Source organism: Eurytemora carolleeae, unplaced genomic scaffold (genome assembly GCF_000591075.1).
Source record: "Eurytemora carolleeae unplaced genomic scaffold, Eaff_2.0 scaffold350, whole genome shotgun sequence".
NCBI classification, from domain to species: Eukaryota; Metazoa; Arthropoda; class Copepoda; order Calanoida; family Temoridae; genus Eurytemora; species Eurytemora carolleeae.
Genome location: NW_019396254.1, coordinates 186,367 through 209,763, shown reverse-complemented (window position 1 = coordinate 209,763; position 23,397 = coordinate 186,367). Strand labels below are relative to the sequence as shown.

Here is a 23,397-nt window from a genome sequence, read left to right as displayed (position 1 = left end):
AGAGATTTTCTCATCTCTTAATGGTTCATTAAGTTGTAGCATATGAAAGCAAAATAATAAAAAGAAGGAAATGATTTTAAATTTTTTTCTTCTGTTAAGATAATAAATAAATCTTTTAAAAAACGTTATGTTCATGACCTTGATCCGTGTCCGGATAAATTTTTTTTCAGTACAGATCCAGGATACGGATTCTGATCCGCATCAAAATTAAATTAATCTTAAAAGTATTTAAAACTTCTTTGATTTTTTTTATTTGTAAAAAGTTTTGACTTTTTGATGCCAAGGCAGAATTTTGAAAGACTTACTGAAATAAAGAATTGCAGATAATTCAGGAGTGTTAAGGGAGAAGGGGGGGGGGGGCGTGATTTTTGAAGATCTGGGGGAAGAAAAAAAACTGAACCTCAAAAGATAGTTTTTTCCGTCATCTTCCAAACTTTTTAGTCAAATCATTTTTCCCTCCAATTCACTTGTCAAGCAAATAAAAGCCTTGACAAAATTATGGCCGGTCAAAAAAAAATCTTAAGATTATTGATTGTTTGGGAAATCCACCCCAAACGAAACAGGCTCACTAAAAGCTCAGCAACAGAAAACTAAGATTTTTTTTATATAAAAGATGGAAGAGAAGCGTCCAGAAACCTAGTAAACCTAAATTTTAAAGCAAATTATTAAGCAATGCAATTCTATTTCTTAAGCCGAAGACTTGAACAAGTGCTGGGTAAGTTCCGCAAGGGAGAACTGAACCTTCTGATCTCCACCAGTGTTGTCGAGGAAGGACTTGATGTGCAGAAATGTAACCTTGTCATCAAATACGACTTCCCTCTCACATTCAGGAGCTACGTTCAGGTACATAAACACAGGGTTACCCAAAAAGAATGAGACTTCAGAGACGTCGGTACGGAATTAATATTGTCTGTTCCCATCTAATCATGATTCCCTGCAATTTAAAACTTGTTTCTTTCTTTGAAAGATTTTTCCCAAGCGGTAACATCCCAAGGGTAGTTTCCAAAATGGCAACTTCCCAAATGTGCAATTTCAGATGTGGCAATTTCCCAAGTCAGTTCTAGCCGCAGCACTCGGCCCCAATTGCAGCCTGCGGCGCCTCAGATGATCTAACCTTTGGGAAGTTGCTGCTTGGGAAATTGCACAGTTGGGAAGTTGCCACTTGGGAAGTCATCACTTGGGAAATTGTCTTTTGGGAAATCGCCCATGAGAAAATGTCTTTGGGAAAGTACCTAATAGCCATTAAAAGAGTACATTCAAGGTAAAGAACTTAATCTAATGTTGTTATAGTCATATATAGAGTTTCAGGTCGTCTTTACAGTCTCATTCTTGTCCGGGTGTGTCTTTGGACCATTGTTTCAAACTTAACCGTTTAGGGCGTAATCTCATGATGTCCTATAATAGCTTCTTAAAACATCTTGTGACATTATGGCTCCTATGAAATCCTAAGACATCTTACACCATCTTACAAAATCTAACATCATCTTATGATATCATATGTTTAACTTATTATAACATCTTATGACATCTTATGTCATCTTATGGCATCTTATGGCGCCTTTGAAATCCTAAGACATCCTGAGGAATCTAAAGGCATCTTTAAACATATTACAATTTACAACCTTTCATAACATTCCATGGCATCTTTTAACATCTTTTACATCCTAAGACTTACTCTAAGTCATCTTAAATAAGAAACCTTCTAAATCCCTTTTAAACGATCTCTTTTAAACCATCTTTAACCATCTTTAACAATCTTAAATCACCTTAAATCATCTTAAACCATCTTAAACCATCTTAAATCATCTTAAACCATCCTAAACCATCTTAAACCATCTTAAACCATCTCAAACCATCTTAAGCCATCTGAAGCCATCTTGAGACAATCTTAAACCATCTTAAGCCATCTTAAACCATCTTAAGCCATATTAAACCATCATAAACCATCTTAAACCATCTTAAACTATTTTAAACCATTAGAGTAAAGGAAGAGCCCGGCTGAGACCAAGTAAATATATAATGATGACGGAAACAAACAGTGGGAAGCACGTGCAAAAACACAGAGAATTCCAAGAGGTAAATTCAGTGCTTAGGATCCATTTTCCGCACTGGATAAAATGGATCAAGGTCATTTTTTTAAGATTTACTAAATCATTTCGTTTTATTTTTTTTTCGCTTATTTTTATCCTAAAACTTGATGAACCATTTATTTATGAGGAAATTTTTATAATATCTTTTTTTTTGAAAGTTTAGATTTGGGTTTTAGGAGTTAAAAAAGTTTTTTTTCAGATTTTGGTTGATATTTTACCCCTAGGATCCGGATCTGTGAATCCGCATATTTTTGCGAATCCGGATCCATGAAGTTTGGCTTCATGGATCTTGCGCATCCAACAGATCCGGATCCGAATCCTAAGCACTGGTTAAAATTGTGGGTGCTTCTCATCAGCACTTTTAGTACGCATGCATATCTAGCTAGAAAAAAATGTATAATTCTTAAATGAAAAACAAAAATAAATGAAAGGTATTTTTCATCAAATTTCAAAAGTATTGTGATAATGCTTAACCATAAGGCAAATGCATATAGTTTCTTTTAATATGCTTGTCCACAATCTCCCGGGGTGTTATTGTGTATCTCTATTGTACCGGGGTTAAATATTGCGGTCTAAATATTGCCTAGTTAGTGAATGCCTAGTCAATGAATGCCTAAGTCAACATCATTATGCCTACATAATGCCTAGAATAGATAACACAATGCCTAAATAATATCATGCTTAGAAAACATAAGCATGCGTTGATAACATTATGTCTAGATAACATTAGAGTGCATTGAATGCCTAGATAATGTATTTTAACTACATAAACATATTAATGAGTGAAATAAAACATACAATCCAGAAACATTTCTACAAAAATCCGCAATCAACTTTCTGAAAATGTGCAACTTCATTCAAAGCTAGGTCAAGAAAGGGATTTGACGGATTGAGGAACAAATACAACTTCAATTATGTTTGGAATGGCTCTGTATGGAAGACTGTAAGTAAACTTTCTTGCATGAATATGTGTATACTGTATAGAGGTATTGAATTCATTTTAATGTTATCTAGGCATTATAAAATCTAGGCATTCGCGAATAAGGCATAATGAGACCGAGCCTCGGGTTGCCTTTCAGATTTTGTTCTTATTTCTTATTTCTTAGTTCTTAGTTCTCAGTTCTTAGTTCTCAGTTCTTAGTTCTTAGTTCTTAGTTCTTTGTTCTTTGTTCTTTGTTCTTTGTTCTTTGTTCTTGTTCTTTGTTCTTTGTTCTTTGTTCTTTGTTCTTTGTTCTTAGTTCTTAGTTCTTAGTTCTTATTTCTTATTTCTTATTTCTTATTTCTTATTTCTATTTCTTATTGCATTCAATTATTTTCAGGTTGAACGGATTTCCCTGGAAGAGTGCCATAGTATGCCAGAAACAATGGTACGTTTTTATCAATCATCATCATAGCTGGACTGTAGACATACTATCAAGTGCTCAAGGGTTACAAAGATATCTGTTTTTTTCATATAAAGAATGATTGAATTGTTTATTTTAATAGTAATATGTGTGAATTTGCATCTTTTTAAATTTCGCCTTTTATCCCTTAAACTTATTTATTTATTTGTGTTAACTCAAAAAGAATTTTTGCTAGGAAACTCAAATTTTCTGACTTTTTTAACTTAACACATGCCCTTTTATACCTACTGCCTGAGTCCTCAGGCATACTGCCTAAATACCAGACTACATTTATATTTAGACCTTCAAGTCATTGGATTTTAACAAAGCTTTTTGAAAAAAAATATAACAAAGCAACCAGATTGCACAATTTTCAGAAAGAAAGTTTGCAAATATTTTTGCACAGACGTTTCAGTGTTTCTTGAATACACATATAGTATAGAGGACATGAGTCAGACTCTAATGAAAATGCATAAATAACTTTCAGTATATATATTTCTTATAACTTATTACTAGAGGGTTCAGAACTAGAGTAAATATCAATATCACACGTGTAGATGTTTATCAGTTCTATGCCCCAAATCTGTTCTATCCCATTCTGTAGAATCTTGTGGATCTTCCACATCCCCCCAGTGGAGAGGCTTGAGGATGAAGTTGGAGGCTGAAGGCAGAGAATGAAGGCGGAGGCTAGTGATAAAAACTCTTTTAATGTAGAAGCCTTTGGTGTAAAATCTTTGGTTTTAGGTTAGAAGTTACTCTTTTCCTCTTTGGCGGAGTAATGTCGGAGGATTCTGCAACAACTTTTCGAGGTGGGCGTGGGGTGTGCCCCAGCGTGGAGGTTCTACTGGAGCCTCATCATCTGATGTGAAAGCTGGTTTGAGGCGTCGAACTGAAACCACATCTACTCTCTTGCCAACTTGTAGCTGAAAGGTTTTAAGGGAGCGGGCTAAAACCTTGTAAGGACCTTCGTAGAGGGGGGCTAGAGGAGCAACATGTCTATCCTTTCGTATAAAAACCATTGGGGAAGATGTGAAATCTGCAGGAATAACTTCTGGAAGTGTCAGCTGCAGGAGTATTATGACGAGGCAGAACAGGTTGAAAACCAGACAATGAATTTTTAAGGTTTTCATAGAACAGATTTGTTGGAGGATCTTGTACTTCTAGGAACTGGCCAGGCAGGGTTAACTCGGAACCATAAACAGCTTCAGAGGCGGATGTGGGGGAGTCTTCTCTGGGAGATGTACATAAACCTAATAGAACCCATGGTAGGTGTTCAAACCAATTGGAGGAGGCAAGAAGAGCACATAGGGAATTCTTAAAACTGCCTGTGGAACATTTCCACCATGCCATTGGACTGAGAGCAGAAGGCTGTGGTGGTTTTGTGCTTGATCTTGAGTAGGGAGCAGATGGCGGACTATAGGGATGAAGTGAACTGGGCTCCTCTGTCACTTGTAATCACTGCAGGTACGCCAAACCTTGAGATCCATCCATGGAACATGGTTGAGGCACACTCCGCCGCAGAAATCCCAGTTAGAGGTATAGCCTCAGGCCATCTTGTTGATCTGTCGATGCATGTGAAGAGGTATGTAAAACCATGAGATGAGGGTAAGGGACAAACAAGGTCTACATGCACATAAGCAAATCTTCTGAAGGGTACAGGAATCTTTTCAGGGCGAATGTGAACATGGCGGAGGACTTTTCCTCATTGGCACTGCAGGCAGGACTTGCACCAGTCACGGACTTCGTTGGCTAAGCCCCTCCAGACAAACCTTGTAGAAATAAGACTTCTGGATGTACAAACTCCAGGATGTGATATTCCATGTAAGGTGGAGAAAATGTTAAACCTTTGAGAAGATGGTACCAAGGGGCGGAAGAACCTTTGTCTTTTTGTCACAGAGCAGAGAACCATCCTGTACTGGAACAGTTACGAGGCGGAGGGTGGGGGAAACCTTTAGGCAGAGTATATCAGGGCAGGACAGCCGTTCTTTGGCTAATTCTGAAAAATTTATCACTGAAGAAGTTGGAAAAGGTGATGGAGTTGTTGAAACTGACACCTCAGACACCTCAACTCCAGGGGAAGGGGGCAGCTGTGGAGCAGGGGAAGATTTTGGTGGAGGTTTGGAGGAGGACGGGAGAGATTGTCAGCCACTATATTTGCAGCTCCAGGTGTATGGCGGAGATCACTAATTCGTTCTGAACCAGGAGCTCTAGGACTACCCGGAGATGCTCGATGTGGAGTTTCCTGGTCTGACTGGCAATCAGGACGTCATGCAAGTAGATGAAAACAAAGGGTAATCCTCTAGTCTATCAAGCGTTGAAATCTTCGCATTTTTCAGTCCAAACGGCATATATAAAAACTCAAACAATCCAAATGGAGTCACAATGGCGGTTTTAACAAATATCTGCCGCACTCATGGGAACCTGATTGTAACCCTTCACTAGGTCAAGTTTGGAGAAAAACTTTCAACCTCTTAAATTGTTTGTAAAATCACGAATGTTAAGGAGAGGATACCGGTCTGGTCTGGTAAAATTGTTTAAACGGCGGTAATCGCTGCAAGGATGCCAGGATCCATCAGATTTTTGAACCATATGTAGAGGTGAGGCCCAAGGACTATCGGAACGACGGAAAATCCCCCCCTTATTCTAATTTTTTGAAACTTAGCTTTAGCTTGTGCTAACTTAACTTGATCCAAACGGCAGGGGTGAGCATATAACGGTTTCCCTTCTGTTTCAATCACATGCTCAACGTTGTGATCAGGGAGTTTACCAGGTGTTCGTGGATTCCAGTCTGCAGGGAACTCATCTAGGTGAGAGGCAACATCAGGGGCGAGTTTACACAAAGAGGCAACGGAGGAATCGGTGGGAGGAAACCTAGGCGGTGCAAGAGGTTCAAAGGAGAGATTTTGAAGAACTTGGCGGTTCTTGGTGTTGACAAGGAGGTCAATTTCTGGCAGGAAGTCTGCTCCCAGGATTGGTTGGTCCACGTCGGCGAGGAGGAACTGGAACTGGAAACGGTTGGAACAAAACTGGAGAGGAATTAATCTGGAACCCAAAGCTTTAGTTGGCCATCCATCAGCCATTAGGAGGCGGCCTGTCGGTGCAGCTGAGGAACTATGGGAAAACACAGATCTTGAAGCTCCAGTGTCAACTAAATACTGTTTGACAGGGCATCTTGAAGGTATACAAGATAACCACGGACGGGAAGGCTGTTTAATTTTTCCTCCTCCGTTGGCTCTGGCGTTTCCCTGGAAACTGCAAGTAGGGCGACAATTATTGGCTGCAGGACCAAAACGTTTGTGGAAATAACACTCAGAGTTTGACGGACCTGGGGTTTGACTACGGTGGTGTGGTGATCGGCTTCTGCCGTCCTGAGCTCTACCACGTGATGGGGAAGATGATGTGGTTGACGCTGCGGCTAGGAAGTGATCAGTAGGTATAGCTTTCCTGGCGTCCCACAAACTATCGGCTTATAACGCCATTTCACTAGGGTTTTTGAATTCCCTGGAGACTAGATGGTCCCTCATCTCGACGTGCAACCTCTCCAGAAATAAACCTTGGAACAGGCAACCTGGTTTCTCATCCTCTGGGAGAAGGGCATACATGGCATCCATGAGAGCAGTAGGGCGGCAGTCTCCCAGCCCAGGGTGATGAATTAGTTTGGAAACCTTCTGCCAGCGTGATAGAGTATACGAGGAGACAAGCTTGGCCTTTAAATCCTCATAAGGGGTTTCTGAGGAGGCAGCAGAACCCATGATCAGGCCGCATACCGAGACCATAATCTTCTGGGGAAGCTTCTGGACGATGTGATGGAATTTGATTTTAGACTGTGTGATTTGAGCGTACGTACTCGGTTGGAGTTTCTTTCTGGTCCGTCATGATGCTCGGATGTATCACTTAATGTTCAAAGCTTATATATATATTTCTTATAACTTATTACTAGACGGTTCAGAACTAGAGTAAATATCGATATCACACGTGTAGATGTTTATTAGTCCTATGCCCCGCATCTGTTCTATCCCATTCTGTTGAATCTTGTGGAACTTGTTTAACACAGCCAGGCATCGTCTTCCAAAATAGGTTATAATAATGTTGTAATTTTTTTGCACATTTGAATTGGCTGGGTCGGCTTTTCAAAAATGTATAATTTGTTGCAATTTGCGCAATTTTTTGTGTTCATTTCTTGCAGCGTTTCGGATCCGGATCCGGTCGGATCCGTATCATTTGGTCGGATCCGGATCCGTATCAGGAAACGTTGATATGGATCCGGGTAGCGCCAAAAATTAACCAAAACCATGGAATATATAAATCAAAATGGTTTGTAAATGTATTATTTACATGACGAAAATTTTTCAAAATTATCTTTAATAATTTAATGTTTACATTTATATAATAGTAATGACGACATTTTTAACTTTAGGATTACTCAGCGGCAAATGCTCACATGGCGCAAATTTCAAATATATAGTATTCACAGTATCAAAAGTTACCTCGGATCCGGATCCGTATCAAAATGATACGGATCCGAAACACTGATTTCTTGCTTAACTAAATTTCGCAATAAATATTTGGATTTTTGCAAATTTGCCATTTTTTTTGCAGATTATTGAAGTAGAGCCCAAGGGCTTTCCAAAAACTTATCAATTGTTATAGATTTGTAATAAAAATGAAGGGGGCATTTGACCCTGAACCCCCCCCCCCACCCCGGGAACCAGTTATGAAAGCAGACGTCAGGATAAATAGGGTTAAGGTGTTCACAAGCGCCCAAATGAATTTCAAGACTAGCGTGTTTGTAACTTTTCAACGCTAGGGCCAACAAAACAAGCATTCAAAAGTCGAATACACTATGTGGCATGCGTAGCAAAATTAAATTAAAGATTGCTATATTGTGAGAGACACAGAGGGTAAATCCAAATATTCCAAAATCATGTAATTGTGCTTCCTTCATGGAATGTAATGTAGGAAATGTAATTATAGGAAGTGTAACTTTACAGGAAATGTAACCTCATAGGAAATGTAACTTAAAGGAAAGTGTAATATTATGAAGTGTAATTATTTGAATTGTAATTATATGAAGTTTAACTATAGGAAATGTAACTGAGCTGGACAGATACATTACACTTTTACTTTTGGCTCCTTTAAATCGTGTTTACAGAAGGAATTAAAAACATGTTTTGGCGCTCCTTGATAAGTTTATGAAAATAAATTATTGCAAGAGGGGGTAGATGCAGTATTGCAACACAATAAAGGGGTAATAAAATAAGAATGCCTTTTGTTGTAAATTGCACGTTACATAGCAAAACAAGGCGGGGTGTGAATTGCAGTATTTCAGGGGGAATGGGATAAACACGTTTTTTGTCCGCGATTTTTTTAGTACTCCCCTCCCTTATGACTAAAATCCTGTAATTCTTAAAAAATGGAAAGAAAGACGACAACAATCATTCAATTTTTTTCTGGTGATCACTATATACTTCAAATTTTTTATTATTTCCCAGGAGCTTGAGGAAGATGAAACTGAGAGTTACACAGTACCCTTCGACCCCAACCAGCCGGAGAAAAGTGGTACAGTCACGGGAAGCCAGGTAAAACAATCAATACGGGTCAGGTGGGTCTTACATGGGAAAGCATCACTTCTTGATAAAAGCAAAGCTATTTATAATACATACAATTTTAAAATTATGATAAACCATCTCTGATTCTTACAAAGCTTGTTGCCAGCATAAAAATTCCCATTTCTACTGAAATAAATTATTTCTGAAATAAAAATAAATCATAATGAAAAAGTTTAAATAATCAAATGTCATAATACTTGACTGTTTAGGCAATTGCACTAGTGTACCAGTATATCTCTAAGATACCAGTTGACCGATTTACTCGCCTTGTACCTGCCTGGAGAACTGTAGAGGTCCAGGGGTCAAACCAGGTCACCCAATTTTTTTAATATGGAAGCAAGGGCGTATACAGGGGGGGGCATGGGGGGCAGTGCCCCCCCTAGACTTGTAAAGGGGGGGGCGTAGCCCCCCCCCTAGAATTCTGCAAGCCTTTCACACTTTTCAAATCTTAACTGAAAAGTGAAGAAATCAAAAAAAATAAGTTTGCTTTTCATGATTATTATAAAAAAAACAAAATTTTAAAATATATATAATTACAGTGCAGTGCTCATGCTGTAACCAAGTTAACCTAACCAACCTAACCTAATTTTAACTTTTAAGTTCACAGAGTACACAGAGTTTAGTTGGGTTCAGAGAACACACAGTCTGCATACATTTGTACAGCTCACACACTTTACATTATATGCTAGTCTTGTTTAGTAGTGATGTGAGTCTGTTAAAAGTTGCCGTTGTGACTGGTATCTGTAAATTGCTGATTAATAATTATCATGAATCAAATACTGTTATTTATAAGCCTTGAGTTATCATTCATTCTTAGATTGCAGCAATTGTACTCCTACTTTTTTTCACAACAGAAACTTTTACAAGTCATAATTATTTTCTGGACCTTTGTACTTCTTTTCATCTCATAGAATTTAAGTTTAAGTTAAGTTTTTATTTTCAAAAATGTCTTTTACTATCTCTAGTTTAAATACTAAATATACCTGTAAAAGTATAATAAAATGTCGATTTTTTAGAAACAATGCTTAGAAGGTAATTATTTGGACTGTATGTGTGCCTTTTAAGTATCTTATACTTATGCCTGATATCCAAGAAGCCAAGTGTTATGAATTTACAGTTCGAATTTTGCCCCCCCCTAGGAGCTCCTAGCGGGGGGCAAAAAAAAATTTTGCGCTTCGCGCAAATCTTGCCCCCCCCTACATTTATTTCTGTATACGCCCTTGTATGGAAGCACTTTAATGAAAATATTTGTTGAAAATGTTCTTGCTTTTTTATCTGAAAGCATACGTTGATACGTTGATACGTTGATAGTTTCACCGCCAAGGTCCTGCATCATGCAAGAATGAAGTGGCGGGTCAGGTCATCATTTATTCTTCTAGATCCATGGCTGCATTTCTATGCTCATCATTTTTTTAAAAGCATATAGGGTCATGGACACCTTTCCTGGCTTCAGTCCGGCTGTCATTCTCACAACTCTTTTCTGGACATCCTCAAGGAGGTCAATATCCTTCTGGTTCCAGGGTGACCATGCTTGGACAGCATATTCTAGATTAGGTCTCACATAAACTTTGTACAGTCTTATCCAATTGTATTTGTCTCGGTATGTAAAAGACATTTGTCCTACTATTTGGTTTGCTTTCAATGCTGCAGCTTGACATTGACTTGAAGGTTTCAATGTATTAGAAATCTTCACTCCTACATCCTTCTCCTCATCTACAGACTCCAACACTGTACCACCGGGAGCAAAACCATGCATTGTGTAGGTGAAATGATTATTTCTCCCACCAACATGCATCACTTCACACTTTCCAGAATTTAATTTCATTGACAGATCATCAGACCAGTCACAGAGAGTATTTATAACATTTTGTAGAACTATAGAATCAGTTTCATTGTTAACAGGCATACCAACTTTAGTATCATCAGCAAATTTAGATGATAACATGATTGGTGGATTCATGCAGCAGAATATAAAAGGATATATTGACAGAATTTTTCTCTTTTTAAAACTAACAAATGAAAATATTTTGTTATTGATTACATTGTTTAATTTAAAATGTTTATTAGGATAAGTTGCTACGAGGATTGATGCTAAATACTCCCACTTCAGGATATAGAACTATCTGTTATATGCCACATAAGACACCATTCGTCGATCCTATCGAAGGTAAATTCATTAATCTGCTTTTTTTCACATTCGATCCATTCTGCTTTTTTTCCATCCTAGATCCATTCCGTTTTTTTTTCCATCCTGGATACATTCTGATTTTTTTCCATCCTAGATACATTCTGTTTTGTTCCATCTTATATCCATTCTGCTTTTTCCCTTGTAGATCCATTCTGCTTTTTTCCATCCTAGATCCTGTACTTTTTTTCCATCCCACATATCCATTCTGCTTTTTTCATCCTAGATTCATTCTGCTTTTTTCCATTCCGGATCCCTTATGCTTTTTTTCAGCTAAATCCAGTTAAAAATGTATAATCCATTTATAATTAAAAGATAACAACACGATTTTTTTTCAGGCCACATTCGACCTTCAAAAGAGCGCGCTAAAAGATCATGTGCATTGGAAGTTGTCAGGTATGTCAATGTAGAGCTTTTAATATTTGGAAAAGGAACACAAGTGTTAAATCAAAATAGAAACTAAGTCCGATGAACACACATAATAGAAAATGTGCAGTGTACACACTCACCCCTTTCACCTAAAAAGTCTGATCAAGTATGAATTAGATATCTAAGTTAATATTGGGAAAACTGATTATTTTCAATTGTGATTTCTCTTCAAAAGTGACTTGCGCATTTATCTGAAAGAAAATATACAGGAATTTTCAGAAATTAACCCTTTTAAGTCTAGGAATACGACAATTTATTTAATATTGCCATCGATGCATTTTGAGTCATTTGAAATCACGCTTTTCTCTCTTTAAATGTCGTCTTCCTTTTACACATTTGCAGTTAGAGAAGTTTCATTTTATTTAAAAATATACTCTGACTTTCATGTCGACCTGAAACTTTAGAATTATAACAATCTTGAGGCTGAATTATCTTGTAAATTTGATGTAATTCATGAATATTTTTCATAGAGAGGAACTCTTCAATGTGTTAAACTTTGTGTTTTGACAGTCGTTACACACATCTTGACTATATATGATTTGGAAAATTTATCTAAGGGGTTTTAAAACATGATAGATATTAGTGTGTAGCAGCAATAATTTGAGCAGGGGCGGATCCAGCTATTTTAAAAAGGGGGAATAAAACCGGTGAATGGGGGGGGGGGAGCACTGAGCGAAACTTGTGAGTAAGGAGGGGGTACAGAGGGCCCGCAATTTTTTTTTTAAGGAACTAGCATTGAGAGTGAGTATTTTAAGCGCTTAAAATAGCATATTACTCTAAATATATGTAAAAATATTGTCAGCTTAGAACTGTACTTTCAAATATTTGTTCAGGCAACTCAGGCAAGAACAATATTGACATAGAAAAGGATGGCAAGTAAATTAGGTGGAGAATATCTCATTTTAGAAAATAAAAACTTTTTTACCAAATACTATCATTTAAGGGTACGCGTGCAATAGGGTGGAAGTTTATGAAATCATTTTTAGAAGCAAAATTGTATTCTTCTTGAAACTTTAAGGCACAATTTTAAAATACATTTTTATTAATAAAGTTTGCGAGTTCAAAAATATAAAAATTGCGCGAGCTATGGCCAAAAAAAGATATTTCTCTCTCTCTAAACATTTTTTATTACTTAAAAAATGTGTTATTTTTTAGCTTTTAATCGGTCAAATTTCAATGATTTTATCTTTTTTCAATTTATTTTAATTCAGGAAAACAACCCAGTGTCAAAATTACCCACGTATTGAATGTTTAAAATTTTTATTTTTTATTTGTTATAGTGTTTTTTTTTTACATTTTTTATCATTGCAACTCATTTCATTTCTGGTATCCATTTCTGATTTTTGTGAACATTTTATTTCATTTTGCTGAACTGTACAATTTCTGAAAAATGTCACCAAATTTTGTTTTGGTGTCGCTATAATGTTACTAAAAACTCTTAACGTGTTTCAACGCTGAAATCATGATAAGCTTAATTTTTAAGATAGGAAAGAATCTTATTCAATTACTTACAAATTTGGTTAAAACTTAAAATCTACCGTAAACTCTTAAGACAGTCTCTNCCTCCCGGTATCCGTGCCTGAATTTGGGTGTATGTGAAAGAAAGGAAAGTTCTATAATTTTGAGAAAAATCCGGGAACCAACAAACTGGAATCCTTGAACCTGTCAGTCTCCTTCATCAATTCTACAACATTTACTCCTGGATATTGATATGTGTTTACTGTTTATTAACACGGATAGAATAAAAACATGTTTACGTGTGTACTTGTTCTTATAAAAAACTCGGTGATGGTGATGGACCAAACCTCTGTATAGTAAAAAAGTAGATGTTAGTTCCACATTTATTGAAAATATATTTCTGTCTGGGTTCTCTTGCTAAAGTATTCCATTTTTGTCGTTTTTGCGTCAATTGAAGACGATATGTAATGAACGTTTCTAATATACTCAGAATGCTGTATGAGTGTGGAGAGCTGACGATTCGATTGAAACCACGGAAGCGTGAGCGTGTCCTGGACGAGGAAGACGAGGACAATGAGGACGAGAGAGGACGGAAGGAGGGGACACGAAGGCGACGGCATTTTTACGCACAGAGGTTGCCACGACCTTTAAACCTGGCCTTCACCAAACAGGGGTTCCTTTATCAGGTTAATTTATTCCTTGAGTTATAAATGCCTGTTCAACAAAATATTTTCATTATTTTAAAAATCTGAAACAACATTACATGACTTCTTTTTTACTTGAAGAAATTCGATTTTTTTTATTGTACTTTAGGTCAATGTGATTTTCTAATTCAAGTTAAAATTGATTTAATTGAGCTATTAACTTTTAAATAAGTTAAACTAACTCTCTCCTCTCAGAAAGATTACTCTTTCTATCAAATGTTGTTCAGCTTGGAGCTGAGCATTTTCAGGCTTTTTTCCATGTGTTCTTAAACGTAGCAGATTTCAGTTCCATCTTGACTTAGAATTGAATTTTCCATTCCGTTCACATCATTTTCTGCTCTTTGCTGTTGGTTAACAATTTATTCTTATCAACGATGTTAACGAAAGATATTTCAGAAGTCGTATAAGGCATTTGTCATAATTATACTTGCCATAATACGTTTGCCAAAAGTTACATTTGCCATATGTTACACTTGCCATAATGGTTACACTTACAATAATTATACTGTTCTACAATTATTTCATATAAAAATTTCATTAACAAAAACATCAAAACTCGTGATAAAATTCTTTTTTGAGAACACTAATTAAAAAAAAACTTTGATGAATTTTCATGCAATCTTAAGCAGAAAAAAATAAGGAAAGCCGTCTGTATTTTTCTTGAATGGTTATTTTCGTTCGTTAATAATTTCAAGATTAAACGATTTACCATTTGTTAATGCATGACCAATTTATAAGCTGAGATGTGTGTTTCTAGGTTAGAATGAAGCTGATCGAAGAGTTGGAGAATCAGAGATATTTACCTTACTTTCCCCAACAGGATACTTTATCTCTAGGTTGTTTTTTATACCTGGATAAATTAACCATTTGGTAAAAACCTTAGAACAGGGGGAAAAATTGCCAGAGTTGATTGTAGAAATCTAACAGCCAATCAGAAGCCAAGACATTTCAAAATTGTGGCGCGTAAGCAATGAGAGAACTCTCATTGGTCCGGAAACGAACAGAGACATTCAAAATAGAGGACTAAGGAGAAAGTCAAAAGTGTCGACAGTGGATATTAAGACTTAGCAATCTGGATTGTGTGTATCCAATACAAGAGTTATTAGCTCAGTTCATATAAATTGTTAAGCTATCATCCACCACTCAATTTTTTTAAAGTAATTTTCTTAATAAATGCCCCTGTCTAGGTATCCTGGTACAGGAAAGAATCCCGGGGTTTGGTCCTCTTAACCTTTACGGATCCTCAGGAACTCTTAGGGTCGACGTCAGGTAATATATCTCCTCTTATACAGACTCAGGATCTCTTAGGGTGGACGTCAGGTAATATATCTCCTCCTATACAGACTCTCAGGAACTCTTAGGGTTGACGTTAGGTAATATATCTCCTCCTATACAGACTGTCAAGAACTCTTAGGGTTGACGTCAGGTAATGTATCTCCTCCTATACAGACTCTCAGGAACTCTTAGGGTTGACGTTAGGTAATATATCTCCTCCTATACAGACTCTCAAGAACTCCTAGGGTTGACGTCAGGTAATGTATCTCCTCCTATACAGACTCTCAGGAACTCTTAGGGTTGACGTCAGGTAATGTATCTCCTCCAATACGGATCCTCAGAAACTCTCAGGGTTAATGTCAGGTAATACATCTCCCCCATAAAACCTCTGAAACTCTCAGGGTCAACATCAAGTAATATATTTCCTCTCATGTGCATCGTCAGTAACTCTCTGTTCCCCTTCCCATAATTTTTATTTATACTAGCTGAATTACCAGGCGTGGTCATGTAAATTTTTCATTCTATTGAAAATTCTGCCTTATCAAGTTATAAAAAGGAAAAGATCATAAAACTTAATGAGATTTAAGTCATCATTTGTGGATAATGGATACCCCTGTATCATGAAGTTCGTGTTTCTAGTTTTCTGAAGAAAGTGGAAATATCTGAGGATGAATTATTGACCGCAAGGGACTTTCATAACTACGCATTTTCAGAGGTAATAGAATACTTAGGATTCAACCAAATCTAAAAATTATGTTTTTAATTGCATTGCATCGTATTTTAGACCTTGTCTTCCTATTTAAAATGGTGGGTCATTCCATGTCAAGTCAACCACCTATGGACGGCATGTCACAGATTTTGCTGAAATTTTGCATACAATTTGGGATATGAAAAAAAATTCCGGAACCTGAAGATGAGCGTTCTGAGACCTCCGTGGCCGGAGATATGGCTCCGGAAAGTTTCCGATAATTTAAGATTTCGAGGATGGCCTCTATATTTCAAATGGCTCTAACTTTTTTGTTTTAGAAGATAGCTCCAAAATTTTTTCAGTTTTGAATAGGTAATCACAAGCCCCTTATTTGGCGTTGAAAGAAAAAATATCATTCAAATATTATTTACAGGTCATAATTGCATTTCTTTATTTTCAGCCTCCGTTTGAGGATGTGTACCAATTCCGATTGTGGTGATTTTTTTAAATATATTTTTATACTGCCATAAGGAAGGGGTTAGAAAAGTTTTTTTTATATCTATTTGTTCCTGTTGAGGAGGAAACCTGATAATGTAATGCTAATTTAGATTTGTTAATGTAACTAATAGGTATTATTTCTGCTTAATTACAGTGAAGAAATTAGATAGAAATGAGATAAAACCCTTTCGACTTTTTGCACAGTATCTTCTTCTGTAGTCTTTCCTCTCTTTGGATTGGGATCTGAAAGTATTCCCTTCTCTCTTGCAATTTTTTTTAGCAATTTTTGCCATGTGCCTGGAGGTGTCAAGGACTCTTGCTATTTTTCTCTAAGACCAAGTTTGTGCTATAACTGCAGGGTGGCCAAAATGTACGGATTGTACGGATTATTTTTTTTAACCCTAAAATTGTACGGATTGTACGGATTTGCTTTCAAATTGTAGGGATTGTACGGATTTTTATCCTGGAAAATACACCGTTTTTTAAATTTTCACTCATTTCAGCAAATTTTTCATGAAATTTAAAAAAAAAATTCTCGTCAAAATGAAGTTAGTTTAACATATTTTCTGCATTCTAAATAATATTAGATTGATTAATGTTTCAATTGACAATCAAAACTCATTCATAATTTTCGAGATATGTCCAAGAAGTGTTTATTTGAGAATATGTTCCATAAGTACTTATTTGATTGCTTATTCAAGAAGATGTTCCAGTATCCTGTACTCAGTATCCTGTACCCAGTATCCTGTGTAACCCAGTATCCTTTACCCAGTATCATGTACCCAGTATCCAGTATCCAGTATCCTGTATCCTGTATCCTGTATCAAGTACCCTGTATACAGTATCCTGTATCCAGTATCCTGTATCCAGAACCCTGTATCCAGTATACTGTATCCAATATCCTGCATCAAGTATCCTGCATCCAGTATCCTGCATCCAGTATCCTGCATCCAGTATCCTGCATCCAGTATCCTGCATCCAGTATCCTGCATCCAGTATCCTGCATCAAGTATCCTGCATCCAGTATCCAGTATCCTTCATCCAGTATCCTGTATCCAGTATCCTGTATCCTGTATCCAGTATCAAGTATCCTGTATCATGTACCCAGTTTCATGTACCCAGTTTCATGTACCCAGTATTCTGTATCCAGTATCCCGTATCCAGTATCCCGTATCCAGTATCCAGTATCCAGTATCCAGTATCCTGTATCATGTACCCAGTATCCAGTATCCTGTATCATGTACCCAGTATCCAGTATCCTGTATCCTGTATCCTGTATCATGTACCCTGTATCATGTATCATGTATCCAGTATTTAGTTTGTATATATGTATGAAGCCAATTTTTTACAGATTGATTCTTGCTGAAGAAGTTTAAACCCTCTTACATGAACTTAACACAAAGGACAATGAATGAAAAATTAAATTTTAATGTTTTCTTCAAAAATGGGATTTTTTTCGAAAATTGTACTGATTGTACAGATTTTTAAAAAAAATGTACGGATTTTTAAAAAAATGTACGGATTTTTAAAAAAATGTACGGATTGGTTTAAGAAAAATGTGCAGATTGTACGGATTTTTAAAAAAAAAATTGTACGGATTTTTTTTCGAAAATTGTACGGATTGTACGGATTTCTTCTGAAAATGTACGGATTTTTGTACGGCTTTGTTCAAAAAAGTTTTGGCCATCCTGTAACTGTGAGGACCTGGATTTTTTCACTTCTCAAGGAAGTGCTGGCAAACTTGTCTTTGAGTTTCTCAATGATCTCTTCATAGTCTTCAACCTCTGAAGCTTCATCCTTAAAACGATTATATTGTCAAGCTGTTATGTTTTCTTATAGACATATTTGGATAAATTTTTACCTGAATTTCTGCTCCTTCAGTAGTCAAGCTTTTTTGAAGTACTGTTTGAATTTTGGATATCTTCCTGCTAGCATAAGTTGGGGTTATCTTACTGGGTCTTTTCAGAGGAGATTCTCCAACAGCTTTTAAACAGCTATTCAAATGCTGCACAACCTCTACTTAATCTGTACTGCTCTCATCATCTATAAAAGGTTCATCATCTTGTTTGCTTGATGATGAAGTACTAGATCCAAATCTCATATCCATTTCATCCTCTGGAGGAGATGTGCTGTTGAGCAATTGATACACACCTTACAACTATCATAAAATATTTTAATAAATATTTATTCTCATTTTATTAAACTCAATGAATCTTCTAATTACTTATAAAAAGTTATGTTTGAAATATTTGAAGTATTCGGATAGATCTAGTGTTTTCCATTAATCAGCACACTTAGCAAGGATTTTGATACATTTTTCTTGTGCAATTTGAATGGATCAATGCAATTTCTTGATTTTTTATATCAATTTAGCCCTATTATCAGCCATAATTTTTAAAAACAACTTAAAATTTAGTAGGATTTGACACTAATTCCTCCACTGTAAATTGTATTATGATAGCCTCATAAAGCAAATATACAGTACAGTCATTTATAAAAATCTTTGATCTGTTCAGATGCAAACACACTGTATGACTAAGTCTTTTTGAGCAGTGGGGGTATGATTAATAATTTGACCCCCACCTAAGACTAATAGGTGTAAAAATAGACCTACACTGAATACTTAAAAATTAGTAATACACACATGCATTTTTAGTGTACCATAGTTGAAATAAATACTATTAGTGGTCTCTTATTATAATTTAGATCACTTACTCACATATAAGTATCAAATATTAAATATTTATCAATGTTTAGAAGAGATAACAATAATTAAGCAGAAATACTACCTTTTAGTTACATTAAGAAATTTAAATTAGCATTTCAATATCAGGTCTCCTCCTCAACAGGATCAAATACATATAAAAAACTTTTCTAACCCCTTCCTTACGGCAGTATAAAAATATATTTAAAAAATCACCACAATCGGAATTGGTACATATCCTTAAATGGAGGCTGAAAATAAAGAAATGCAATTATGACCTGTAAATAATATTTGAATGATATTTTTTCTTTTAACGACAAATAAGGGGCTTGTGATTACCTATTCAAAACTGAAAAAATTTTGGAGCTATCTTCTAAAACAAAAAAGTTAGAGACATTTGAAATATAGAGGCCGTCTTCGAAATCTCAAAATATTGGAAACTTTCCAGAGCCATATAACCAGCCTCAGGGGTCTCAGGATGCTCATCTTCGGGTTCCGGGAATTTTTTTCATATCCCAAATTGTATGCAAAATTTCAGCAAAATCTGTGACATGCTGTCTATCAGGTGGCTGACTTGACGTGGAATGACCCTGGTTTTTTATAATTGTACACATTGAAGTGCTTATTTTAACTTGATATGCCGGGTTCACTAAAATACCATCTTGAAAGATTTTGAAAACATAACAACTTTGATTTATGGGGCCGAGGGGGAAAAAGGTTACTGTTTTAAGATTTAATAACTCTTTAAAAACTTTTTTTTTTCAATCCATATTTTAATTCATGGCCTCTGAGTATAAAATGTTGGATCAAACTCTAGAATCTAGATCAATACTCTAATAAAGAAACTGTTAAACTCTAGAATTTAGATGAATACTCATAGGGATCTAGATCAATACTCTAGAATCTAGATGAATACTCTAATAAAGGATCTAGATCATTACTCTAGAATCTAGATCAATATTCAAATAAAGAAACTGTTAAACTCTAGAATTTAGATGAATACTCTAATAAGGGATCTATATCAATACTCTAGAATCTAGATGAATACTCTAATAAAGGATCTAGATCAATACTCTATAATCTAGATGAATACTCTAATAAAGGATCTGTTAAACTCTAGAATCTAGATGAATACTCTAAAGTATTTGTATAACTTTAGAATCTAGATGAATACTCTAATAAAGGATCTGTTAAACTCTAAAATCTAGATGAATACTCTAATAATGTAATTTTAAGTTATCTTCCATTAAATAGGGAGGCATGCCAGATATACAACAACACCCGTAAAACCTTATTATGATCAATTATGCGGGAAATCATGTCAATTCTGTGACTCAAAATAGTGTTTAATAATTTCTCTATTGCTTCTGAAGTAAAAAATGTGCAACTAACTTCTGCAGAGGAACTCTATCAATGAAGGGTGACTTGAAATTACATTTAAAATGTCCCTTAATAGGTTCTAAAGATTGAGAGGATTGAACCAACCTGGAACTCGTATCTCCTGGTTCCCCTGGAGAACGGAGAACTGAACCTAGATTTGTACACGGATAGATCAGACCAGAAGATTCAGTCAAACTCTGTTGTTTCTCCCAAGGTGAATTTTTTTTTTAAATTATTAAAATTTCAATAGTTAATACATATTTATGTAAGTCATCTGTTTACAAATTTAAGTCTGTCTGTTTGTTTGTGTTCAATAAAAGATGATAAATTAAAGGGACTGAAATAGACAAATGAAAAGGGGGTATAGGCTAAAAGATAGTCACTTTAGCTCTTGAAAATTATGCAGTATAGATTGCAGTATACTGGTCACGTGATCCAGACAGAGACACGTAACCACTATACTTCACTAACATTGGTGGGAGATCTGGTGACGTAATACGGACTTAAAAATGATATTAATTATATCCATTTAAGATAAAATTAAAAATTATAAAATAATAATTGTAGAAAACCTAAGTTTAAATTAGGTATCTCTGGGATATCTTTGTGTTTAGATTGGTTTCATATTTGCTAAATATTATCTGTTTAAACCTACTATTTCTATACAAAATTGTATATATCTGAATTTTTATATCAATTTCTCTAGACAGAACATCAGATATAACTTTCATAGGTCATGATAAAGAGCTGAAGTGATAAGCTTTCAGCCTATACCCCCTTTTATTTTTCCTTTACTGTCCCTTTAAGACGACCTTCATTCTGTTGATTTAAAGGAATTTTTTCTTTAAATGGGCTTGGTCAGTTTAACAGTTTGTTAGTTCCGCAATAAACAAACATAAAAAATAGATGGATTCTCATCATATTTTGCAAGTTGATTACTTTCCATAAACTAGAATTTTCTATTCCATATCTATTAAATGCGTCTGAGCACACCTGACCCAAAAGTTTTCTGGAAAAAAAAGATTTAACTGCAAATATACTTTTTTTTCCAGTACAAGAAGGAGGCAGAGCACTATTTCGTGGAGGACTTTATCAGGAATATTGTCATGTTTGTGTCAATCACATGTCATCAATTTTCTTGAGAAATTATTCCTCACTCCCTTTTGTAAATCATTTTTTTTACCAGAAGTTTGGTATGTTATTTTTTTTAAATAACTATATATACATTTAGTATAGAGGAGGAACCAGAAAAATCTAAAATACGGAGACAACTTATAGACTCAAGTTATATCTTTTAATAGTTAAATGAACAGCAATTGTACAGTGTAAACAGTACAAACCCATCTCACTGAATAAGTGATCTCATCAGTTACTAGTGAAACTTTTCATCATCAAATATTCCTTTAATATCGTCTCTCTATTCCACAGTTTTCTGGTTCTCACTGTATAAGTACAGTACATTTATGCTGCATCTTTATCACATGCCACAATGTACAGAAATAAGAACCCTGGATCTATAATGGATGAGAAGAAAAGTCCGTGCACCTATATTCAGTATTTTAAAGAGAAGTACAGTCTGGATATACAGGTATATTTAGTATTTCAAGGAGAAGTACAGTCTGGATATACAGGTAAATATATTTAGTATTTTAAGGAGAAATACAGTCTGGATATACATGTAAGTATAATTAGTATTTCAAGGAGAAATACAGTCTGGATATACAGGTAAATATATTCAGTATTTCAAGGAGAAATACAGTCTGGATATACAGGTAAATGTTTAGTATTTTAAGGAGAAATACTGTCTGGATATACATGTAAATATATTTAGTATTTCAAGGAGAAATACAGTCTGGATATATACTTACAGGTAAATTTTAGTATTTCAAGGAGAAATTTAGTCCAGATGTACAGGTAAATATATCCAGTATTTCAAAAAGAAATACAGTCTGGATATTTAGATAAATATATCTAGTATTTCAAGGTGAAATATACTGATGTAGGATAAGACCCAGCCCCTGCTGAGGATCTCTAGTGCGGACAAGAAGCTGTTCATGTTCAAACCTGGAGGGGAGGCAATCAAGGATAAAGATTCAGAGGTAAACACTTTAAATTGTCCATAGTCAGATGTGAAAACTAATTGTCCGTAGTCAGAGGTGAAAACTTTTAATTGTCCGTAGTCAGAGGTGAAAACTTTTAATTGTCCGTAGTCAGAGGTGAACACTTTTAATTGTCCGTAGTCAGAGGTGAAAACTTTTAATTGTCCGTAGTCAGAGGTGAAAACTTTTAATTGTCCGTAGTCAGAGGTGAAAACTTTTAATTGTCCGTAGTCAGAGGTGAACACTTTTAATCGTCCGTAGTCAGAGGTGAAAACTTTTAATTGTCCGTAGTCAGAGGTGAAAACTTTTAATTTTCCGTAGTCAGAGGTGAAAACTTTTAATTGTCCGTAGTCAGAGGTGAAAACTTTTAATTGTCCGTAGTCAGAGGTGAAAACTTTTAATTGTCCGTAGTCAGAGGTGAAAACTTTTAATTGTCCGTAGTCAGAGGTGAAAACTTTTAATTTTCCGTAGTCAGAGGTGAAAAAATAAGGCTTATGAAATCCACTAGATGATAACATTTTTGCCACAATTCAAAGATATTAATTGGTTAACCTAGTCTGATCCGGTTTTTGAGCCTCATCCAAATGAAATGGCTCCTTTATCACTGGTTTAATAAAGGAAGTTTTAGTTCTTTTTGTTCGGATTTTATGATCTTGCCAGCGAAAAATATAAAGTGATGAATAAGAAAAATGTAAAAGGATTAATGAGAAAAATGTTAAAAGATAAATAAGATAAATAAGAAAAATGTAAAATAATAAATAAGATAAATATAAAATAATAAATAAGATAAATGTAAAATGATAAATAAGATTAATATAAGATGATAAATAAGATAAATATAAAAATTAGAATAAGATAAATGTTAAAGGATAAATAATATAAATGTAGAATGATAA

The 23,397-nt window shown here is 35.3% G+C and overlaps 1 protein-coding gene across 2 annotated transcripts in view; it reads left to right on the top strand.

Moving 5' to 3' along the window:
* LOC111699460 (endoribonuclease dcr-1) overlaps positions 1-23,397 on the top strand; it is a 64,096-nt gene that overhangs the window by 20,577 nt on the left and 20,122 nt on the right. For both annotated transcript variants that reach the window (XM_023470146.1, XM_023470147.1), the window contains 15 exons: positions 693-843; positions 1,981-2,076; positions 3,410-3,457; positions 8,965-9,051; positions 9,291-9,392; positions 11,149-11,248; positions 11,605-11,662; positions 13,644-13,839; positions 14,615-14,693; positions 15,045-15,126; positions 15,772-15,847; positions 20,479-20,616; positions 21,455-21,498; positions 21,900-21,990; positions 22,406-22,501. In XM_023470146.1, the coding sequence (XP_023325914.1) occupies positions 693-843; positions 1,981-2,076; positions 3,410-3,457; positions 8,965-9,051; positions 9,291-9,392; positions 11,149-11,248; positions 11,605-11,662; positions 13,644-13,839; positions 14,615-14,693; positions 15,045-15,126; positions 15,772-15,847; positions 20,479-20,616; positions 21,455-21,498; positions 21,900-21,990; positions 22,406-22,501 (1,444 nt within the window). The remainder of the gene's footprint in view (positions 1-692; positions 844-1,980; positions 2,077-3,409; positions 3,458-8,964; positions 9,052-9,290; positions 9,393-11,148; positions 11,249-11,604; positions 11,663-13,643; positions 13,840-14,614; positions 14,694-15,044; positions 15,127-15,771; positions 15,848-20,478; positions 20,617-21,454; positions 21,499-21,899; positions 21,991-22,405; positions 22,502-23,397) is intronic.